Here is a 24,716-nt window from a genome sequence, read left to right as displayed (position 1 = left end):
AGCAGCGAGCCGTCTGAACATTGCGGAGACCCTTTGGGAGCTCCATTGGTTTTCAGCAAGTCTTTGCATGCAGTGTGTTTGTACTAGCTGAAGACAGCGCATGGCTCTCTAAATAATTTACAAGTTGATTAATAGACTCACATGGGTATAATTAGAAGAGGGAGAGACAGCAGCTACAGTAACGGGTACAGTGCTTGGGGGAACTAGAGACTTTATTTTTTTTAAAGAAACTTTCTAGGGTGCTGGGCGTTTGAAGATAAGTTGGGAAGAGCTCAGTGCCTCTTCTCTTTTGAAGTGGAAATAGGACAGTTTGAATCCGTCGAGTTTAATTTTTCACAAGCTTTAGGGGCCCTGCAGTGCAACTCCCTTTTTATTATTGAAAAAAACTCGCCATTTTCTTTCATTTTTCACACACACACACACACAGAGCCCAAACAGTAGCTAATAAACAAATTGATTTTCTACTTTATTTAAGTTAGTTTTAGAAATATGATCCTATATGTTCACCTATATATGCACCTCCATCACAAATACACCGTGCAAAGTTGTGGAGATATTTATGAATATACCATAGTTTAATGTATGCATTTTTGAGGAACCTTCACCTCTGTTTGACAATGCTTTTGAAGTAGCTCCGTTTTTCAAGTCAAACTTTTGACTTTTCCTCTGGGACTGCTACAAAGGTTTTTTTATGGAAAATAGGTAGCAGCCTCTTTTCCTACTAGGAGTAAATTGGTGGTCAAGAGAACAAAATAAAATGTAATATATTTTTTTCCCTGCTTGAGGTGTCCATACTTTAATAAAAGATGCAAGGCTGTAGAGTAGAAAGTTTTACATGAAGGCATACAGGCAGTAAGTTGTCCTCTTCTTTCCTGAATTTTACTTCGTGTGCTGGATCATGTTACAGTGGGGTCCTCTTTCCCTTTATTTGACAATCTAGAATATATTGTCCTTTATTCTATACAACATGAAATGAGCAATCGAAATTGTCCTATCTGGCCAGCAGATATTCAGGGCTGAAGTACCACTGGGGACACTCATTCTACACAGACTTCTTAAAGGCCATCCCACTTAAGATTTAAAAAACCGATGACAAAACAACCAAAAGACCCCTCGCCAAAAAAATTACCCCAAAAAAACAACACTGAATGACAAAATAAATGTCGTTTTTGTTGAAGAGCCTAGTGCGGTAGTTTTCTGATGCAGTTGTGATCAGTCACTTTGTGGATATGGTCCTGCCTGTATGAGTTTTGCCAGTCTCCTGGTTTTGCAGCAGTCTGCACCACTATTGTTCTTATTGGTGTATCGATAGACTGAGATTAAGCATCGTAACTCCCAGGGACAGTGCTGCTGGAGTCTGTGGGTTTGCATTGAGAGACTGAGACACGTTGCATTAACATTTTAACAAATGCATTTGGTGCCTATAGGTCCTATTTTTGGTCAGTTGGCATCACTGTGGCGCCACAAACCCTCATGGATTTGAGTGAACTTGTGGCTCCTTGACCATACAGCTCCTCATGCTTTACAGGGGCTTTTAAACAGCAAAGCACAATAGAAATGCTGAGAATTAATCTTTTATATTTATTGTTATCTTTATTGCTGACAGTCATTCTTAAAAACTGAGAAATGTGGTGTTTCCTTTCCTGCTTCTCTTCTTGCAGCGCTTGGTTCTCAGCAAAGAGCCGCTGGCTTGAATTCGGTTTGTTTTTCTGTTTGGAGCTTGAGATGGGGAAGTCACACGAGTTTTTATAATACAAGTGGAAGGGAAGGCACATTGCATATTGGCAGCATCCCCTTTTCTGGGCTTTGGGGCTGAACATCAGGCTCTGGCGCTGTTTCACTGGGTGCCATACATGCAGCATCAAGCTCCTCTATGAACCAGGCTGGTTTAATGACAAGCAGAACATCTAAGAGCTCATTTACTCTTTTTTGTTATTATTTTTTTAAATATTATCCCTGTCAAAAAGCTTTTTGCAGGCCAAATTCTGTCCTGTCACAAGCTGTGTATTCCTCACTAGAGCTGAACTAGTTTAGAAATAAAGATGAAATAGGGAACTTGGTTCATAATGGAAATGATGTGTTAGCTGGGGTAGAACTGAGCTTGCTGGCTCGTGTCTGGCTGTATTCTGTCTGCAGAAGCTGAAGGAGTAAAAGGAAATAGCACAAATACAGATTTTGTTGCTAGTTTTAGAAACTTTCAGGCTAGCAGCATCCCTGTGAGGTAATTCCAAGCCGCTTTTTTCCTGCAGGTAGGTAAACTGAGGCAGAAAACCTAATTCAACTTGAGCCACATGGCGATGGGTGAGCGAGCGCAGATGGGAACCCAGATGTGCAAATGCCGACCTTGGTGTCAGCCATGGTATCACCCTGTGGCTCATTGATAGCCCGGGCCAGTAGCCAAACACACACAGACAATGACAACATCACAGAGCCTATTTTTAGGGGAAAAAACAAGCTTTTTCTGTTCGTATGCTGGATACACAATTTGGACTGAATCTCAGTGCTAAATGTGAAGGTGCCACTAGCAGGTAAAGCAGAGTAAGGGGCTGGAACCTTATCTAGTTACTATATGTGATCAGATGTAGATTCCTGGATCTCTGGCTTGATAGCTGTAAGAATGATGCGCTCCTTTTTCGTGCATTTCTGGAGGTCTTAATTTATCACTCGATCGATGGTTTAGGATTGTACTTGCTTTAAAAATGTCATCGCTTCCTCTTTAATACAGCTAATGCCTATTTAAACGACTAAAAACGTCAAAAAAAAAAAAAAAGGTTCTAATATATTTGAAGGAATAAAAATACTTAAAATGTGGAAATGAAATATTTTATCATCTAATTCACGTTAAAATAATTATTCCAATTCTTACAGGACGCCATTCTCAGCAGTGCTGCCTGTGTAAAATGAGTGAGCGGCGGCTGTGTTTTCCAGCTGATGAAATTACTGAGTATTCTGGCACTTTGCAAATGTCGAGGTTGTCATTTATTCCGTTTGCCGGCTTCACAAGCGGCATCGCAAATGAGACAACCAGAGACGCTTTGGCGTTTGCCGCTGTGGCCGGAGTTAAACCGGGCAGTGTCCGGAGTTAAGCCGAGCGGTGGCCGGAGTTAAGCCGGCCTAAGGATGCTCCGGAGCGCTGTCCCTTTCCGTGAATTCCCGACATTTCGGCGGTTCCAGGTCCGCGCCGCCGCCGCCGGGCGGTACCGGCTGCCGCCCCGCGCTGCCCGCCGCGCCCGCCAGGTGGCGCTGGAGAACAGCGAACCGGGGTCGGTCCCGCCGATGTCACCACCCCCTAAACCCCCCATCACCTCCCCGGTCACCACTGACCCTGGTGGGGGTTGAACCGCTCAACCGCTCCCCTTTTCGCTGCATCGGGGCAGCAACGGACCTTTTCCTCCCGCATTGCGCTGAGGACAGACCGGGGTTATTCTTTATTATTTACAGTGAAATGGGAAACCAGCCGCTTTTCCCAAATCCAGCGTGTTGGCGGGATTGAATAAAAATCTCAATCTACCCACATGATGCTAAATCGGTGTTAAACTGTTCTCAAACACGCTACAAATAAATGGGTACAACTTCTGAAAACCTGAGTATGGGCAAGAAAATAGAGTATTTGAAAGACCCAAATGAAATGACCCATTGTGAATAACCCAGAGTTTATAGAGCAAGAACATAAGCAAATCTCATGCTTTGCTAAGTTTAGGATTGACAGGACAATCCAGGAAAGTAGCCTTTGGCGGTAGCTTGTACTCTGGGCAAGATGTTAACTGTCAAGTACTGGAATCAAGCCTCAGGCATCTGAATTAGCTGTGAAAGTGTTCAGACCTAGCTAAATATATATATATATATATGTCCAAGAGAGGGATAAAGGGTAAATGGACAATATTGTCAAAAGGACCTTGAACTTTTTACATCACAAAGCTGACAGAATTTGTACCTGCAAATGCATTTATGCTATACTGAGAATCAAGGAGTTTTAGGTTTGGAGAAGTGAGTCAATACCCTTCAAAAGTCTGTTTTAAAGGGAAATAATGGAGGAGGAATCAATTTAAATATGATAATTGTATTGCTTGGAGCACTGACAGCATTGAAACTATTGGAGAATAGCGCCCTGTAATCTCTTGGGTAGTATTTTTGCCTTTCAGACTGTGCCTTTAATGTCGGGTTACTTTTGTCTGGAGCAGATGGTATGATTTTGTCAACTGATCGCCTGATACGCTTTTCTATTAGTCCTGCAGATCTATGGGTTGAGTAGGAGCTAATAGGCCACACTCCTTGGAGTTCCATGAGAAATCACTTTCCATGAGAAGTACCTTATACTTCCGAAAACCTTTGAAGCTCTGGGAAGTAAATGTATTTTTTTAAATGGTCTGCTGGAAGGTGCTGATTGACAGCCCCGGTGATAGAAAATCTCTAGGTGTCCACGCAGCAGTTCCAGCATGAACAGCAGCGCTTTAAGCCTCCGTTCCTTGCCTGATCATCCCCTTGAATTGATTAGATCACTTCTTAGGTCCACAGCTGCTAATTCAGCTGTGTAGTCTAGACCATTAACATGGTTGGGGCAGGCTGGGAGGTAAAGGAGATATGATGTGTGGTATTGATGTTAGGCAAGAGCGTATGCATGAATGAATCACGTTTCTATACGGAGTTGGTTGTGGCCTCATTCTGCCATGTACACCAACCATTTCTGAGGTTCACTGTGACCTTGGTCCACAGCTATTCGTGGTGCTCTCGGCCCAGGGTATCCCTGGCTCTGTGTTTCTGCAGCCATCCCTTCTGAGGGGTGATTTTCACTCCTGTACCTTGATTTCTCGCCTTAATAGAGATGTGCTCCCACGTTACCTAATCTGGATAGCTCTTTGTAGCACACTGTAATTTTTACAAGAAACTTATCTTTGGACTTCTCTAATGATAAAGTAAAATCTCTCTAGAGTCTCATTCCCTCAACTTTCAGAGTTGGAAACTCACACAAGCTTATGTTGAAAAAGAATTGATTATTCAAAGCCCTTGTGCTTCATAATCTGCTTAAAACATGTAGATTGACCGTCTCATCAGAAAAGCTCTAACTTTTGCTTTGCTGTAGAGCCCACTGGGTCATGCGCTTAAGGCCAGGAGACCTCTGGCATTACTTACAGACTGTGTGCCCCTCCAATTACAGGTTATTAATTTGCCTTACATTCAAGAGACAGTTCCACATGAGTGAAAAGAAATACCATACTGCCGAGTTCTTCATTACCTACTCTGTCTGTACTCCAGCAAAATAAGAGAAATACTGATTTCTTTCTTCCTTTTTTTTCTTTTTCTTCCCCCTCTGGTCTGCAGAAGATGTTTTACAGTTTTAATGCAGCTGTTTTAAGTGTGACTGTTCCTGTTCAAGGGCAGCTGATGTACTTTGTAATGCCATTGAACAGCCAACGAGCTCTGTTCCCCCATTGTGTTGAAGTGATAGGTATGTTTGCTAATCAAGAGGAGAGCAGAGCTTGCTGTCTGACTTGTTTATGTTTTATTTCTCACCATCAAGCTTTAGAGGGAGGCACAGAAAATATGTAAGCATCTATATTATTCAGTGATGTATATATATACATGAACGTACACACAATCTGGAGCGTGTCACTGATATCTTCTAGTCAGTCATCACTGAATTTAGCAAGGTGTCAGAGTTACCACATAGCCCTCAGTTACTCGAAATCCCCCAAACCCAGCATGCCATTAAATACTTAATTAATTATCACTGCATTTTGTTAGATTTTTTTTTTTCCCTCTTGTGATTGCTTCAGTTTTGTTCAAAAATCACGACCGAAGTGGAGGATTTCAATCACCAGAATGTCTATGGGAAGTGGTCAGATCGAGGAGATGCTGCCCGGTGCCCATCATAATTACGTTTTAATTTCCTTGTAGGCTGTAGTGTTTCTCGTTCCCATGTGCAGGATAGAAGCAAATCGTCCCCTGGAACTGGAGAATCTCCTACGATGTGCTGGAAGCTCAGCAGCACAGGACACCCACTCATTTCTCTGTGCCATTGCTGGGGCTTTCAGCTTCTGTCCTGGTTCCCTGGTTGTCCCCCAGGGTTGTGAGCTCTGGCAGAATCCTGCCCTAGTGCAGTTTTACTCTTGTGTTCGTGGGTCTCATTCAAATCACTTACAAAATTGTTCTAAGCATTCTGGAAACATTTTTAAAAAATGTAATTTGGCGTCTTTGTAAACCCACGTTAATGATTCCAGTAGGAATCGCAATAAAATAACATTCATCAAGACAAAAAGTTTAGCGCTGCAGCCAGAAATTCAGGACTACCAGGAAATTTCCACTGGTCTTTGTCTGGAATATGTTTGAGGGAAAGAGAAGGTGGGATTTTATTTTATTTTATTTTTTCTACCAGGATGTCTTGGGTTTGTATTTGTTCTTGTAACCCGGAGGTTGGGAGGAGGAACTGCCCTGCAGAGAGCACTGAAATCCCCCCGTGATCCCCTCCGTGCCTGCAGCTCAGGCTCAGATAGAGAAGTATCATCTGTCTAATCACATTTCTACCTGCTGCTGCAATATCGTATGGTTAATTTTATGAATCCCATTTTTAACAGGATGCCTAGTTTTGCATTGTCATTTTGCTCTCTACCAAGTGTCTGTTTTTATTCCACTCCTTTTTCTTTTAGCAGATGGAGGATATTACTCTCCTTAACTCGTTTGTTTTTTGTTTTGTTTTTTTTATAATGTGGAGTATCCTCAATTAATACACTAATCTGTTTTCTAATTAATTCCCTGTGGTTTTCCTCCCTTTTTGCTGGTACATTGAATCCTGAGTGCAATCCCGTAAACCCAGTAATTTGATTATTTAAAGGAGAAGTAATGAATTTCATGATGGAGGTGTAAATCTTTAGAAAACGTTGAATTTCGGGAAGCAAATGGATTTTATTATTGCAGTTTAAAACCTGCTCGTACCCAGGGTAGAAATGTGCACTGTTAATAATATACTCTACTAAAATCCAGGCGCGTTCCTGTCAGCCGGTCCTAAAGAGAATTGCATTGTTAGAAATCTGACACGTACGCTCTCCTACAAGCACTTGTTGTTGTGTTTCTGTATGCAGATGGGATGGCAGGGCGAGCATCAAAACATCAACATTCCATGATGTGGATTTATGTAGCATTTTCTTATCGCTTGTTTCCAGTAGAGGCAACAGCGCATCAGGCAGACTGAGCAAGTGAGGAGAAGGGGCTCTCATGGCTGCTCAAACATTGCTTTGGCTGCTTCCTTGGGAAGTAGCTTGAGGTGATTTTGCTGATCTTTCCTTGTGGTTGTTTGACACTGAACTCAACACATTACAAGAACCCTTGGAAAATTTATAATTACTCTTATTGGACCCAATATTTTTTTTATTTTGTTAAAAAAAAAGACAAGATACATAAGTTTAAGTATCTTGATTGAAGCATTCTACTTTATAAAAGTTATGGTGAAAATATGCAGGATGCTCATTACCACTGCGTCACGTTAAATACAATTTTAAAGGCTGAATACCAATTCTTATCCCAGTCTTCATCTTGCTCCCTTGCCCTAAAGAAGAATAATAATAGAGGAAAGAGCACTTTTATCTCTAAAATTAGGGAGTCATCAATGTAGTCGTTACAGGAGTTGAAATATATTTTGGAAATGTATTTTCAGTTATAAAAAGCTTCAAGCCTTTGGGCAAATTGGAGAAACATTACATCTAGCCCGCTGTGGCAGAACCATTATCATCCGCTAAGTTAAATACAGAATGCTACAGACATTTTTTTTACTCTTTTAGGATTTGTTTTACACAGCTCAAGTCATTATTTCTGTATTTTGATAAGATTGTGTCACACACTTCACTGTGACATCAGCCCGGTATGGCTGAGAAAAAGTATATTGCGAAATTATGTGGGCATCAATCTTTACCAAGTACTTTGCTTTAGTCCTACAGTTGCTTCTGAGTTTGGGGTTCCACGATGGCACATTAGATATGCAAAAGTCAACAGTAACTCCTTTCTCCAACACCTATCAATCATTAGCAGGAATAACTCTTTGTGTTTAAATTCCTGTAGCAGTGTAACCTGAGAAAGTGGAGTGTATCCTCCTTAATTGCAGACGCAGCATACGAAATAAATGTCATGTTTTTAATCCTTGGCAGTCCCAGACAAGCTGGTTCTGAAGGTCCTGGCAGACCGGCTGAACGCACCGGACTGCATGGCCAACGGTTGGGTGCTGCACGGCTTCCCAAGAGACATAGAGCAGGGAGAAGAGCTGCAAAAATCACACAGTCCAAACAGGTGAGATATACATTTAGCAATCATGGCATCACAAATATGCAGAATTTGTTTATGGAAAGATACAGGTACTTATTGACATTGTATAGGCTCTTGTATCTTCTTTATTTGTCACTTCCTTAGCTAGAAAAGGGGCCTTGCTCCTGGAGAGTAGGAAATAGAGCACTGGCCTTACAAATCCTCCAGATGGCCAGACTGTGGGAGAGAGAACAGGGTGGTTGTTCTGGTTATTTGTTTGAGTTGCCTTTAAAGGCAAACCATAAGAAATGGATTAAAGGTTGGATTATATCAGAAGGTGTATTTTATTTGCAGCAGGAGAGGGGATCTGTATCTTCTTTCTTTAGCATTGGCATAATATCATGGAGGTATATTAGTATTCTGAGGAGCTCATTATGAGACTTTTGGGTTTTGTGAAATAATTAAAAACAACACGAGAATTATATTTTATTTGAGCTATAATGAAGTGTTCAGAAATGTAATATAAGAGAAATGAGCATCAACAGAGAACTGTTATGACTGCCAGGCAAATAAAATAGGGTTACTCTTTACAGCTGGTCCAAAGGTGGGGAGGATTTGAAACGCTGGTGTCCTCATCAAGGCTCTGAGGCTTTTCCATTCACTGAATCACAGAATCAACTGTGTTGGAAAAGACCTCAGAGATCATCAAGTCCAACCCTTGGTCCAACTCCAGTCCATTGACTAGATCCTGGCACTAAGTGCCATGGCCAATCTCAGTTTAAAAACCTCCAGGGCCGGTGAGTCCAGCACCTCCCTGGGCAGCCATTCCAATGCCTGACCACTCTCTCTGCAAAGAATTGCTTTCTAATCGCCAGCCTAAATTTAAGTTGAAGCCCATGGCCCCTTGTCTTATTGCTGACTGCCTGGGAGAAGAGCCCAATCCCCACCTGGCTAGAACTGCCCTTCAGGTGGTTCTAGAGGGTGCTGAGCTCACCTCTAAGCCTCCTCTTCTCCAGACTAAACAAGCCCAGCTCCCTCAGCCTCTCCCCATAGAGCTTGTGTCCCTTCCGCAGTCTTGTTGCTCTTCTCTGGACCCGCTCCAGCACTTCAGTCTCTTTCCTGACCTGAGGGGCCCAGAACTGAACACAATACTCCAGGTGTGGCCTCCCCAATGCAGAGCACAGGGAAGGATCACTGCCCTTGTCCTGCTGGCCACACTATGTTTGATACAGGACAGGATACCATTGGCCTTCTTGGCCACCTGGGCACACTGTTGGCTCATGTTGAGCTTCCTGTCAATTAGTACCCCCAGGCCCCTTTCTGCCTGACTGCTCTCCAGCCACTCTGTGCCCAGACAGGACCTGCTGCTCCTAAACCCATGCTGGCTGGGTCTGATACCTTGTCCATCCTGAAGATGCTGTGTGATTGCATTCAGGATGATCTGCTCCATAACCCTGCCCCCCAGGGGTTCCTGGTTCAGCCCATAGCACTGGCTGACACAGTGGCCATTCCAAAGGCATTCATTGGAAATGTGTAGTCTTTATGCTTTCAGGAAGATTCATTCTTATCTGAATAGTAGTGGAAAATTTATATTACCCACGTAAGTGTTTAAGTTGGCAAAGTTACTCTCCCTGTGTCTTCTGTGTGTCTGCCCAGAATCCCCTTCCATACAGGGTCTGGTGGAACGATGTAAAAGGGTAAGATTGAGCTGGAGAGAAAGAAGAGGAAGGTGAACAGGCAGGGAGTTAGCACTCATGCCATCAAGGTTTGAAAATGAAGGTATATGAAAACAGCAGCAGCTTTATTTATTAAAAGACAAAATGCACGCTTGAGTATTCCCACCGATCTCAGGTACTCAGATACATATTTGGGAACTCAGGACCTACCTTCTAAATGCACGTGAAAAATAATCCATGGGAAATGTTCTTTAACTGAATCTAGCATCACTTTCCAGATTCTTTCCCCCTTTTTCATGAAATGGATTCCTGCAAGATGCACACACTTGACTCATTATAAAACTGTATGTGTGGTAGTTCGGCACTGATCCATTTGCTCAGCTTCCATTTTCTTTAGAGAGCTCTGCACATTCACATCTGAGTTAAGAATTTGGCCCCTACTATTTTATACCGGGGTTGAAGTAAGGGACAAAAAATAGACATCATGCTACCTGATTGATTTTGGAGCTGGTATTTTCTATGAAACTGAAGTAGCAGGTATATAAGGGAGAGAGGGTGATTATAAACAAAAGGACATATTGCAGCATAGGATAGCAGGGCAGTAATTCAGTTTCAGTTGTGATGCTAGTTATAAAATACTATCTGCAGAGGTGGTGTTTCTGACATCAGGAGAAAAACCTGATAGAATTATAGCCTTGAAATCAATCTGGGAATAGGATGCAGAAATCTATAAATCAGACACAGAACAATCTACAAAGTCTCATTTTTAGGAGGGCTCCGTTGATGAAATTAGATTAAAATAAATTTACATATATATCAAGTTTATTATTAAAATCTAGTCACATCAGTAAACAAAATTATTTGTGAAAGAGTATGTTACTCTGTGTTTTGAACTCAAAGTAGACCTCTTTGGCTGATCAGAACACAGAGTTATTGTCTGCTTGTCAAGTCACAAATCTATTCCTTAGAGCTAATAAATGGTTAGTGTTCAAATACTATGTTTTATCTGACTCCCTCCTCATAAAGCTACTACACATAATACTAAATTATACAGCATTGAGCAGGATCAGTCTCCTGACTCCTCCATCTTATGGAAAGAAAAACAAACCTAGTAATTGATGGTGGAAAAGAAGGAAAATAAAGTTATTTGAAAACAAACAAAATGGGCTATAAAGTTTGTTAAAATGTAATAATAAAAAAAAAAAACTCATACAGCATCAGCCACAGCATCCAAAGAACTGCCCAGGAACAGAAAGGAAAATAATTCATTTTCCGCTGAAAAAGTAAAGTATAGGGTTTGCTTTAAATGAGAATTTGCAGTAGAGCAAGGGCTTGCAGACTGGTACAGGAAAACCCGCCTGCATCAGACAAAACCTGTCTACCAAAGAACTGCTCTTTCTGTGCTCGGAGAAGACATGTATTGCTTTCTATGTTCCTCCCTATGAAGCAGTTACTGCTTAAGTGGACAGGATCCTAATCGTATTGAACTGTGGCAGCCTTTAGGGCAAATAAGAAGCTGAATCCATTAGTGGTCTCTCAGCTCTCTGGTACAAGAACTCCGTTAACCACTGAGCGCCCACGGTAAGTGGGAATCCAAATACAGGTTGGCATCTGAAGCTCCGAACTACTAACACAAAGGACTGAATACAGTTCCTCATTTAAATGAGAGTAAGTAAGTATTTTAGCTTTTTTTTTTTTTTAATTGTTAATGCTTAAGGAACAATAGGAGATATATAGTACGGTCGTGGGTAGTTCTGATACACAGAAAATAATATCTAGCAAAAACCTTACAGAATCACAAAATCACAGAATGTCAGGGGTTGGAAGGGACCTCGAAAGCTCATCCAGTCCAATCCCATCTGGACAACCGTCTAATTGCCCATTTTCCTTGACTTTATAGTCTCTTTTCCAACACACCGTACTTTGGGCCTCCACTAAATTGCATGAAAAAGACTCTTGCTTTTCCCTAGGTGTCAGAGGAAAATCCTTCGTGGTGGTTTTTCCATGTTCCTTTCTCCTATTGAAACATGGGTGTGAGTGTTCCCTGCTCACGCTCTACTAACACTCCTGGCTTTATAAGCCTCTTGTCTATGCCTGTTCACTCATCTCTTTCTTGGTCTGGTTCTCCTCTCCTTCCCCAAAAGTCATTTCCCTCTTCTGATCATCCTGTCTCCCTGTTCTCTACCTTCTTGAGTTATTCTAGCTGTTTCTTTTCAAAGGTGAGACAACCAGAACTGCATTCAGTTTGGAGGGTAGCACTGTGTACTGGATGTTCCATCATTTCCTTTGTTGTTGGGTTGTTGGGTTTGGTTTGGTTTGGTTTTTTGGTTTGTTTTTTTGTCTGATCTGAGTCCAGAGTCAATTGTTTTGTATTTCAGTGTTACTTACATTACAGTAGCACCTACGAAAAATACAAGTAGGCAGACAAAGCTGGGCAGACAGGGGAGGGTTGAACTTGAGGACTGACCTAACAGTACATATATAATAGATTTCAAATACCCATTTTTCCAATATTGAAGGTTTTTCTTTCCCGATAGAGAAAATAAACAGTGCTAGCTTCTCCAGTGCAAGTTTTCCAGCAGTGTTTCCTTTAGTCTTCAAAATGATGTGTCTGTATCCCCAATTATGTCATCCTTTTACATAATATATTTAAAGCTTCTTTTTCATCACACTGCTAAGAACTTGTATTCAAACAGTTTAGGATAATGAAGTTCCTAATTTCTAAGGTAGAATCGCAGAATATATTGAAAAGGGAAAAATCCGGATGGAAAAAAAATATATATATTTTAACTCTTTGGTCTTTACATGGGGCTTTCATATTTCTGCAGCTGATCCCAACGTGGATTAGAGATCATAAACAGCCTATTAATGGAGGCCTGAACTAGGAAATGGAGTTTGAATCAGCAGCAAAATTCAATGGCTGGCGAAGGTTAATAACTCCATTACTATCAGCTCTATTTTTTAGCCGTTTGAAGAGCGAGGTGTTAGCCTTATCTTACTCCTCATTAATTGAGCTAATAGAACCCCGGTGACCCTACCATGCTTGCCATTATCTGAGAGTTTACCAGACATGGACTGGAATACTTATCACTGAATATATATTCCTCACGTTCATTTTGATATCAGACAATCTTTAACAAAAATATTTCTATCTTCTGGTTTCTTTTTGTCTGTTCATTTCCTTGCTGCCTTCTGTAATAGCTACATATTTGGAAATTAAATGTAAATGACTTAATTAAAATCCTATCAAGGAACAAGCTAAGTCCCCAAATAGTTGCATCAAGGAAACATAATAGTGATTGAATTGTTCTGACATGGAAAAATCTTACAGGGCATTTTTAAAACTTTGGCCTAATTTAAATGATGGATATTGTGCATTTATAACAGATGTGTTTTTAATTGATGGCATACAAAAACCTGATGAGTAACAAAGAAGAAATTATATAATTATATCTTATTTTCTCCTCATTTTCAGGGGGAAAACCAAAACAAAACAGAAAAATGATGTGGTAATCAAGATACTAAATCAGCAGAATAACATTTGCCTGCACCAGGGAGAGAGAGAAACAATAGGAAAAGTCCAAGCGACCTATGTAAAATTTGACCTAATTTATAAAGAAAGCAGGAAAAATAATAAGCAGACCAATTCACTGTTTCAGTCGTTCTCATTTTTTGTCTCTTCTCGCTCTTACCAGAGCCATTATATGGTTGCTGGTTTATTGACTCTTGTCTTCACTAATGCTAATTGGTTTCCTTTTTATTATCACTTTGCACACGGGTGCTCCCGCGGCCGCTCGTCTCTTCCTCCTCCCGCACGTGTTCAAAGTCAGACTGACCGGTTTGGTAAAAACTAAGGGGCAAGACCATGGGAGTAATAGGGGCAGGATCTTCTCGAGGTCAGTGCTGTGCTGCAAGTGACATCTCTTGAGTCAACTGTTTTGAGTCTGTTCATTGACAACATTATAATTAAGTTATTTACCTCTGTTTCCTGATCCTTCTCTATTGCAAGAGGCGTTGCTGAGCTCTCCATAATGGGAAAAACATATCAGGGAAGCTCCCGTCTATGCAGTGTTCATAGGGTCACATATAGTGACACCTAATTCTCCACGTGTGGTGTGAAAAGCTACACACACACACAGAGCCTTTTTCCCTACACAAATGTGATGGGAGCAGCTCCTCTCTGAGGTTTGGCCATCAGCGGAGAAACCTCATTCTCCATTATCCCTCTTGTCTTTAGTAGATTGTGCTCTCTCTTCCCTCGTAATGTAACACTAATCCAAATAGAAGCTATTGCTATTAAATAATCCAATAGTTAGAAAATTGGATGATTACAGTAAAAAAAGATTATGTCACTTCTGCTGCACATTCTGCCTGACGTATATTGGTACCATGAGAGTCTTTCTATCCTGGGGAAAGGCATTAATGTGCATCTCGAGCCAACAACAGCAAAACATCAAATGCAAGTTTAAAATCCTTCTCTGGGCTTTCTGTAGGATGCTGCATTTGCTGTCACAAGCATCACTTCATGTTTCTTATTCTGCTCCAACAAGAACAGGAGGTATATTTGGCTTCAGTTGTGGGAGGCAGGTATTATTTTTAGAAGTTACCTCATACAAGCTCTTTTTGATGGCTGGAGTTTGTTTGGTGGAATCCTGGATACAGCAATTAAGGAGATCTCTGATCTCAGCAAGCTTCCGAAGTCTCCAGGAAGAGAATGAAATAAAGCTTCTATTTATGTCAATATTTTTATTTTTAAGGGCCTGTACATCTGTGCAGGTTAAAACTGAGTTTATGAAAGCCTGTTACTGCATTTGCCGTCTGATATTGAGAGCACAGGGGCAGTACTTTTAGAGGAACTACATTGCAAATGTGCAATACCTTTGAGCTCCATGATTACTGGAATTCAGCGATTCCGGAGTAAAAGCTGCGGACAAGATTGTGCCAGCTGTGCTCTGATTTAGTCTTTCTGGTTCTGAGCCTAATCTCAGAGTAAGCCAGTGCTCAGAGCCAGCCTGGATGGCAAAATCAGCCAATACTGCAAACCCCAGGCAGAACAGGAATTACGCTGCTTTTGCTTAGATTCTCCAAGCTGAAGATCTGGGAAGACAAGTGCATCAGTCTGTAGCAAATATAATATGGCTTGGGTGATTAAAACTGTCAAGTAATATTGCATATTGAGTGGAGACTAGTTTGTCATTACCGTGAGGATTAGAAAGTGTAATCTTCATTAAAACATCAGTGGATTTACTGCTGTTTGCCTTGGAACAAGATATTTGCTCAGAATTTTCTAGTAAGTAAATTTTGCGAGTGCAGGGCGATTTCAGAGAGAGGAGCTGAATGCTGTCATAGCTTTTGCTGCAGAGACATGGAGAAATGATCTCTGATGTCTGGTGCATGCACTGGATCTCATTCGATGGGCCCAGTGATTATTAAAGAATTCCTTGTACTCTAATTCTATAATATTTACAGTAAGTAGCTGTAAAATCATGAAATAAAACACAGCAAAACCAGCGATGGCAGGAGAGAAGCTTGGACATAATGTCAAGGTGATGTAGGAACAGATTAAATTATTCAGGTGTCTTCTATGACTATAAATTTGCATTACACACATAGAAAGCTCGATCAGCACAGCTTCCAAATTGTCCTGTCTGCAAAAACTTGAGAGTAGCTTCCTCTGATTAATTAAGCATCACGTTATTTTACTGCTAAGTGCAGGAGAGCTCCATATCAGGCTAAATATTTGGGTTTAGCTCCTGCCTCATAGAGAATTTCTCCGGCGGTACCCAAGTTTCTCATCACGCTGTCTTCCTTCCCCAACCCCTACCTGACCCCGCTATAGATCTCAACTGTTGTTTTACCTTGTTGATGGTTTGTCTATATTTGCTTTAACCAGATGCCCCTCTTTGCATGCAGCACTGGGACTCATCCCCTCTCTCCTATCAACAATAATTAGCCTTGTAAGACTAATGGAAGAAATCGTGTCTAATTACCCTGTTGAAGGCCCAATTATGTTATTAACATTTGTGGGCTATAAGCTAATGATGAGGAGAGCCTCTCATTTGCATAGCATTAAGTTAATTGAGCTGGAAGCTATGGGGTGGATAGCAGTGATGCTAGCAGGATTCTGTTACTGAATGGATAATGATGACCGGAGCAGGACGATTCACCTGACAGGTTTATTAATTAACGGCTATCTGATTACCTAAAAGAAATGGCAAGTGGCAGTCCTTCTGAAAGAAGCTGCAGTATTTTTCTTAATGAAAGATGCCATATCACTGCTGATATTGGAGGTGATTGATGGTAATGGCAACATAAGCTCTGTACTGGAAACCCACACAGGATCCTGCTCTGGGTACCTCTCTGCTCTTGCAAAAATGTGCTGCAAAGGTCCAATATTTATAAATATGCTTAATTCTTACATGGTGCATGAAGCAGGGCTGTGCCAGCGGATTCGTGTGGCTGTATGAACAGCGTATTTTGAAAATCCTTAATTGTTAGATAATCTGGGAATTTTGCCCTTGGAAGAACCGGAGGATTAGATGTTGTACAAAGGGTTTTCTTTCATTACGTTGTTAGGCAGGATTCTGTGTTGTATTAGGGAGAAAATAACTATAAACACTCAGCTTTTCACACATTCCTGGTACGTACAAACTGCGAGCGACGGTGCGTGCCCTTACCTTCAATTTATTTCTAGGTACAAACAGTTATGCAAAGTTGTTAGACCCTTTAAGGAATATGAATCCTTTTTATTTAAAACAATTCAGGTTCTGTCTGGATAATTCCAAACACATTGCGATTCACAACTGATTCAGACAGAGTCTTGTTTGAACTACACTATCTTTTAAATGAAAAAAGGTATTTTAAAGTTGCCTGTGGAATCAGTCCAAGGCTGAGGAACTTGCTACGCAGTTACTCATCCTTAGAAACCCACGCTTTGGTTCCGAATGTATCTGAATGTCAAATACAGCCTCCAGTCCACAGATCTTATTAGATTTTTTCAGCTGCATTGAAGAGCCCATTATTAAATCATGTGAACTCCAGACCTCACCTGGTGACTGCGATACCTGGTTCATCCTGGAACAACCTTTGACCAGACTCGTCCCAGGGAAAAAGAGAACACTACGAATTTTAACCTTTCAGAGAACGACTTTGATGGCCGTTTCAATTGTAATAGATCTGTGAGGAATAGAGACCTACAGATAAAATACAATCGCTGTTATTTTGCTGTTGAAGAACTTAGGATCACAAAGTCTCCCTTCATTCTCCAACTGGCATTTGTTGGGTACTAAAGAGATGGGATCATTAGCTTTCTGTAATCACGAACCCACAGTCAGTGCTGGATAGAAATATCTTTCCTGCATAAATTAGTTTTTCTATAAGGTGTTCTGTAGTTTGCCACAGTGCCTTGCCGTGTAAAATAGACAAACACAGCATCGAGCCAAGGTCTGAGAGATCAGGAATTATGTATTTAATTCAGGGTTCTCTATAGAGTGCTCATAAAAGCCTGATCATGATAAAGAGGCCAATAAATATTTGGGAACATAAATATTTCTGTAGGAAATGGCTTTGTGAAACATTTAGTTCTTGAGTAATAAGAAGAACAGAGAGAATCAGAAGAGTGGAAATCTCCAGGTACTAATCTGATGGGTTATATATATTGTGATTGTAATAATGCTGAGAGACAATTTTTATGGGACCGGTAGCAACAAATACATTGAGTCCTGCACTTTTTACTGATTTCTTCATCTTCTTGTGCTTGCCTCACTTGTTACCTCTGCTCCAAAATTCAGCTTTAAACCTACAAAAGCGGTGGATGAGACCTGGAGATGCTGAGCTGCTCCTCTGTTTGGACACGGGGGTGTGAGTCCTCTGAATTTGAGTGGTTTGAGCAGGAAGGGCAAAGCTGTGGAGTCTCAGGCCATGATCAGATGTTCACTAGATCAAAGTCTATGGGAGGTCAGGCAGCGTTGGTTGTCAAGGAAAATGTGAGGATTTCAGGGGAAATTATGTGCTCTCTTTGTCTTTTGTTTTCCTGGAACACCCATTCCTTGGGTATTTAGGCATCAGTCCAGCCAGACAGCACGAAGAAATGTATTTTAGAAGAGCACACATCAAAAAGTATTTTAAATGACCCAAATGTAGAACAAACATTCTGGCAGCGCAGCTGATGCTCTTGTCAGCCTGTAGGCTAGAAAATAAGGAGAGAACCTGTAAAAGAAGTAAAAACAACCTAGGAATAGCTAATCGGGTCAGAAGTGATGTTTCGGCAGCGAGGATTTTGAGGGCTGTAGAGAAGAATAGGATAAGATTAGAAAATGTTTGTCCATCCTGTATGACAGATGTGGGAGGAGATGTAATCATTTGTTACTTCTGTTTTCTCCTCTGAAAACAGCAGCAGCAATGAGCTGGCAGGCACAGTGAAATGCAGTTAGCAAAAGTAATGGGAGTTGAAAGTTTGACCTTTTGTGATGGAAATTTGATATGAAAAAAGGGTCTTTTGATAATTTCTCCATCCAATCAGGTGTGGGAGATGTCTTGATCCTGTTTCCTCATTTGCATGCCGACTGATCTCATTTGAAAACCCAATCATTCAGAAATATTGGGACGTCAACAGAAATGTTACAAGCAAGGAGCTGTTTTATCTGAAAGGTCTGCAGGATGTCAGCTCTTGTTTTTCACTCCAGTGGCCTGATCTCTTCTTCATGATTCCATGTTTTTATTGGCAAGATAAGTTGAACATATTGAAATGCAAATAGCCCTTTCCACATCGAACCAAAATATAGTTTTTTTCGATATGATTGATTGTATCCAGGGCACTTCAAAAGCAACAAAGAAAATACTTTCCGCAGCGCCTCTGATTTCTTGACATTGCCAAGTTCTGATGTTTTCTCTTAGCAATCATTGGCAGAAAGTGATTTCTGAGCCTCCACTTTTTCCCCACGCCGATGCAGCTCACATCTGGGATCAGTGTGCGAGGGCGCTCAGCTCATCTACACGGACACACACACTTTGTTGTTGTCCCAGGTGTCATAATTGTGTTTAATGGATTTCACCGAATTGCAGATGTATTTAATCCAACAACGGGATGATTCAAAGCCTACCAAGATCACGCGTTGGCTTTCAACTGGGTGTATAACTGTCCAGATGATTATCTGGCGAGTCAGGTTTCAGATCCTGGGCACTGTCCACTTAGGGGAGTTTAGGATCAACTTTATCTCCCAGACAATTTAACCTTTCTCTTTTCTAGAACAGGCAATCCAATTTCCATTTTACTTAACCACACAGTGGCTTAATGGCAAGTTTTCCTGCTGTGTAACTGGTGTCATCATCCCTTATTTTGGAGGCTGCCTGTTCAACTAATGTCTTAAGCCAAAGTTTTGCATTACTCCACCCAGAAGCCAAGGGCAAACAAATAATATAGAGTAGTTCTGGACCACAAAGGGATTCTGCTTTTCCGATTTGGTATAATTCTTTATACAAAGGAGAGTGGTTCAAAGAGGAGGGCAGAGATGGGTTTTTGTAGTTGAGTGTCGTGGCTTGGCTGGGAGATGGTTCATAAATGGCCTGTTTCGAAGAGTTATCCTGAACATCAGCTGTTGGCTGCCCCTACCTAACAAAGCCTTTCTTAAAACTGGTGTGGTTTTGCACAGAGTTTTGCTTCTGGCAGACCAGCGCACCCAGTTTCTTTGGAGTGGGCAGGTTTGGAGAGGGGGTTTCATGCTCTGCGGTGGAGGATGGAGATGTGAGGAGGAGAAGCTTTCCGCAGGGATTGCTTTCCGAAGCCAAATCCTGGAGGGAGCGGGTGCGAGGAGAGGGATGAACCAGATTATAAGCTTTACATAATAGGATCACTTGAAAGTCATTGAGTTGGTGTTTGTACAACACTTGGAAATGTAAAGCTCTGAATTAGACAGGAGGTCAAGATTTACCACAGTGTTCCTCAGGTGGGTGAATTTATACCCATCAGGGACCCACAGAAGTTCACGGGCTTCATCACCGAGCTACAGAAATAACATATTTACCTAGCTTGTTTGCTATTCAATAGACTTCAGGGTCTAACTACAAGTTAGTTCACATGTTTGTAATGTTTATCTGATAGTAACTAATTTCTTCAGCAATATATGTATTTCTGTATATGTGTTGAGGATTTCACTGCTAGAAAATGTGCCTGTTTGAGAGTGAGGACAGGAGTAACTTGACTGATAGGCCTCTTCAAATCGAGAAGATTCATTTCATCAAATCCTGTGGCCCGTCAGCTGGGGAGGAGCGCTTTGTAAAACAGCAGGAATGGGAAATTCCCCCATTCCTTGTGTAATAAGCTGAAGCTGTTGGGATGAGTAGCTAGCACGACTCGGCAGCTCTGAATTAGACACCGAGCATTCTCCCAGGTGGGAAATCAGCCTCCTTCATCTCTCGTGTATTTTAGAATATCGAACCATGTAAGTTAAAATGCGATATATTATTCTTGATAACCACGGCAATCTCGCTCCTCCCTGCTGGATTTTTTTGAACTTACTTCCCTCTCCACCACCTTCTTTCACTCCTCGGTATTAAAAAACAACGCGGTTTAGCGCACCAATATTTTCTCTGCGGTGAAGTCAGCATAGAATATTAGTGTCCAAAAAGTTGTAAAACAAAAGACTATCATATGTTGCACCTTTTAATCATGTAATTGCTGAGTGACATTTAACTCGGAGGCTTTAAGTTACTCCTTTGTCAGCCAGCCTGCTCCTCCTGCCCCTCTCATTCCTCCCTCCTCCCGGAGCAACCTGCTTTTGCAGAGTAGTGCTTTAACTACACTGAAGTTTGGCTGGGCTTCTACATATTACAGCAGCAACACGAAAGCAAACAATTGAAGTATTTGAGAACAATGAAATATGTATGGCTATCTGTGACAGCCCTATAAAGCAGAGCAATTAGCCGCGTAATCCGAGAAAGCCAAAGCGACCAGCAGCCCACGGTTCCCTATTAGTTAAATGCTTTTTGTACGTCCTCATCCCATCAAATCAACTAACACTTCCTTTAATTGGTTCATGAATTATACAGCTTGGCTGCATTATAATTTAATCACCAGTAAACATTCCTGGGGCCCGCTGTAAAGTGTATAGCGCTCATTAATTCCTTAATTTCAGCAGATGGAAGGGGAGATCGGATGAACGGTGGCAGTACAGAGCGCCTTGGGCAATGGAAGAAGGAAAAAAAGGTGGGGGGCCGTTTAGGTTTTTTAAGGGCTGTCAGAAACTCAATCTGTGAGCTGTCAGCAGCTTGGACCCGGCTCCCCCCGCCTCCCCTGCCTTCACCCCACCTACTGCTGCAAGTGACTGACGGATTCATATGGAGCCTTGTCAACCCGTCTTTAAACATCAAGCCAGCGGGTAAACCAAGCCCAATGTAAATTAATTCTTGCCTTATGGGCCCCCCTTTCTCTGTCCCCATGAATATTTCATGGCGGGCAGCATAAATATTAATTCTAATAGCTCTGCACAGTGGTTATTATTTCTGTTTTATGACAAATATTCATAAAATATTCAGGACCCTTTTTTAGAACATTTACACACTTGATTGTGAAATTTTCCAGCTTCCTGGGGACACAGTAAACATATTGGGGTTCTCTTGATGGACTTTTTTCTCTCTTAATTAATACTACGCCACATTAATATTTAATCAGATTTAGTTTTCTTTTCCCCAGAAGTGAACCCTATTACAATTGAGGATTTATTTGACAGTATTTAAACAGGGAATTTTTATTCCCTATTATGAAATTGGTTTCCTTTGACACATATATAAAATGACACATTTTAATCCATTCTTTTATTCCCTCCCCTTGCCCCCAAATCATACACTTTTTTGGTGTCAGTTCTTCATTTTATTTTATATACCAAATATCCTACCAACAACAACAGTCAGCGCTTAAGTGATGGAGGTGGGGGGAGTTTAATGTAGCGTTTTATAGGAATGCTTAAGATTAATATCATTTACTATAAATTTGATTTGGTTTATTTAATAAGGAAGCAATTCTGGGTTTCCTTGTCAGGTGCAGGAAGTGCTGGGGAAAAGCTGCAGGCAGGTGGTGAAGGCAGCAGTTCTGAAATGAGTTTGCTAGTGCTTAACCCTGGAGTTCTTGCTCCACTCCAGATTTGCTTTGCAGAATCTCATTATTGCAGGGGATGCTGCCAGCACCTGAGGAAACCTGCCTGCGTTTGGGGAAGCGGCTTCAGGTTCCTGACCTCGGGCCTCCGGGGCTGCCGAGGCTTTCGATTATCTGAGACGGGGTTTGATTAACCCTGCGGATCGTGGAAAACGTGCCAGCCCCACGATTCTAAAGCGGCGCTGGCTGCCATCTTATTCTGTGATTCGTAAAGCACTGCTGGAATGAACTCCAGGGGGAATGCAAAGATGCTGGAATAACAGCGGAGAGTAAGGAGGAGGCAAAGAATGAAAATGAGGGGAGAAACGTAAAGCGGTTTTGACTGGAGGTACTAATGCATCCGAGCCACTTATTACATATGGAAAGAGTTAATATTGCCTTCTCAAAAGAGGCTTTAAAAATGCCTTGAAGCCCCTAGTATGAAAAATTTGCTCTGTGTACGCTGTGCTGTGTAGCACTTGTGCAGCCGGGAGCTTTTCAGCCCGCTGTCCTGTGGAACGGCTCTCGCTGCCAAAAGTCCTGGGGCTCTTCGCTGGTGTAAATCTGCATGATGCCCTTTGCTTGATCCCGGCTCGAGATCCAGCCTGTTGTTCAATGAAACAGCCTGACAGTGCTACCCGGCAGGGCTGTGCCTGTTCCCCCTGCGAAAGCTGCTGTGGCACCTGCTGGGATGCTGCTGAGGTACCAGGTTGTGGGGTGGGATGCAGGAGGGACCCCGGCTGGGCTGTTGGAGGCTGAGCACATTGAACCGGTGGGTGGAAAACATCTAAGAGTCATTGCCCGACACTGCTGGGGAAGAGAAGGAACATCTGCAGCTACCAAGGATGTTGTTCATCTTGCTCCCCTGGCCAGAAGCCATGTCCTGGGAATAGTGCCCCACTTAGCTGCCTTTCGTGGTTATTCGACAGAAATGCATCCATTTGAAAAGAAAAATCCGGTGTCTGGAAATAGCTTGTTGTCACATGAATCAGTATAGGAGCTCAACAAGCAAAACGCTTGTGCCAATTAACCTGTGTTTTAGTGTTTATGCAATGTGTTTTCCCTTACGGTCAAAACCTAGAGGGTGAAATAACTTCCCAAAATAGAGTTAAGCACCTTTCATCAAAAGATATCCCAGAATTTGAAAGACATGAGTGAATAAAAACTCCCAGCAGCTCCTTCCATAAATAAGAGATAAGGATCATTTAATCCATTGCAGAGATATGCAGAAGGAGTATTTAGAGTAGAAAGTAAACTAAGATCCATGTCCAGCCAGCAGTGCAACCTCACAAGATCATTTGTAATCTGGTTATTCGTGGGCAAAATACCTTGTTTATGGCAACATTGAGAGAAAACTGAACAACACTGGAGAAAAGGTAGATGTGATCTGCGTAACCAGTTTAATTTTTAAAAGGGGATTTGGGGATGCAGGATGTAATAATGAAAATATAACGGGCTCGGGATCCTGTGGCTGTGCTCCTAGTTCTTGAGAAGAGGCTTAGCCAAGGGTTCAGGTTCAAGGTGTCATTATACTACAGGAAAGGGAGCATCTTTTAGGGGAACGGATTGATCCAAGTCAGGTAATTCTAGCTAGGAAGTCAATAAAGACAAGATAACCTGGGTTTTAGCTGGGATTAGTCACTTGAATTCAGATCTGAACTTCCTTATTCCTGTCAACTTGAACCACTCACTTGGTTTGCTATATTATTGTGATAATTCAATGGTACTACCTGAGAAAAAGACCTTTTTGCAATGCAGATTTTTCTTGTATCTTGGCCAAGCCTGCCACCCCACCTCTGTCTGGCTTGTGTTCCCTGTATGATCCAGATTTTGTACAGCTTTATTCATTTTTTGAAAACTTTTAAAACTAAAAAACATGGTCAATTTTAAAAATGGGTCTTAAGAGTTTAGCTAAATTCAGGACAGTTGCTAGAGATGGTACTTCTCTCTCTGCCAGTTCAGTCCGTAATGCCCCCCAAGGCTTTTCCATCCTTTTGTGAGAACGGTGTTATTTCCTTCTCCGCCTGCTTTGGCTGGTTTATGAACCAAAGGGAGGAGCTTGTGTTTGTGCCAATGATCACATAAGGATTTTACCTGTGGTGGCCTTTTAGAGATCTACGGCATCCATACACTTCAACAGCCTCATCTCTCCTTCAGCTTTACATCTCAATTACAAAAATTGTAGCTGTTGCGTTTGCCAGAACTAAGTCCTCCAGGAGAGTTATTTTCCATGGGGAATTGTGCCATAGCATCAGGTAACACCGTATTGATATCTCCATATTGAGTAAGATCTTCTGTGCCTTTTGAAAGGCTCCATTTTCTAGCCTTGAGTTTGACATTTTCTGTTTGTCTGGTGGGAAAAGAGGGTCACTTTGTGTCCCTTCCTCTCCTTTCTCTCTCTCTTTTACTCCCTCTTGCTCTCTCTTTCCTATTCTCTGGCCCTGATTTAGCTGGGCTTCTGTCAAAGTTCTACCAGCAAAGTTTGCTCAAACTTTGAGACCACACAAGCATCTGATCTTCACATTATTATTATTATTACTATTTTTTTAAAGCAGACTGATGTGGTACATTGTAAACTGCCAGGAGCACTTGCTAATTTAGTAGTTAATGACAGTCACAGAGAGTGTTTTTCTTGCCCCTGGAGAGGTTTTAGACACAGCTGGGGTAGATTTGCCACTATCAAT

General features: G+C 41.7%; 1 protein-coding gene across 1 annotated transcript in view; it reads left to right on the top strand.

Moving 5' to 3' along the window:
• The window catches only part of AK8 (adenylate kinase 8), a gene marked incomplete at both ends in the record, with an annotated part of 62,012 nt that overhangs the window by 29,418 nt on the left and 7,878 nt on the right, over positions 1-24,716 (top strand). The window contains one exon of the mRNA XM_080355887.1: positions 8,136-8,274. Coding sequence (XP_080212013.1) covers positions 8,136-8,274 — 139 coding nt within the window. The remainder of the gene's footprint in view (positions 1-8,135; positions 8,275-24,716) is intronic.

This window comes from Nesoenas mayeri (assembly GCF_963082525.1).
Source record: "Nesoenas mayeri genome assembly, chromosome: 18".
Classification (NCBI taxonomy): Eukaryota; Metazoa; Chordata; class Aves; order Columbiformes; family Columbidae; genus Nesoenas; species Nesoenas mayeri.
Note: the sequence above shows the minus strand (reverse complement) of the source record. Positions and strands in the feature narration are given on the sequence as shown.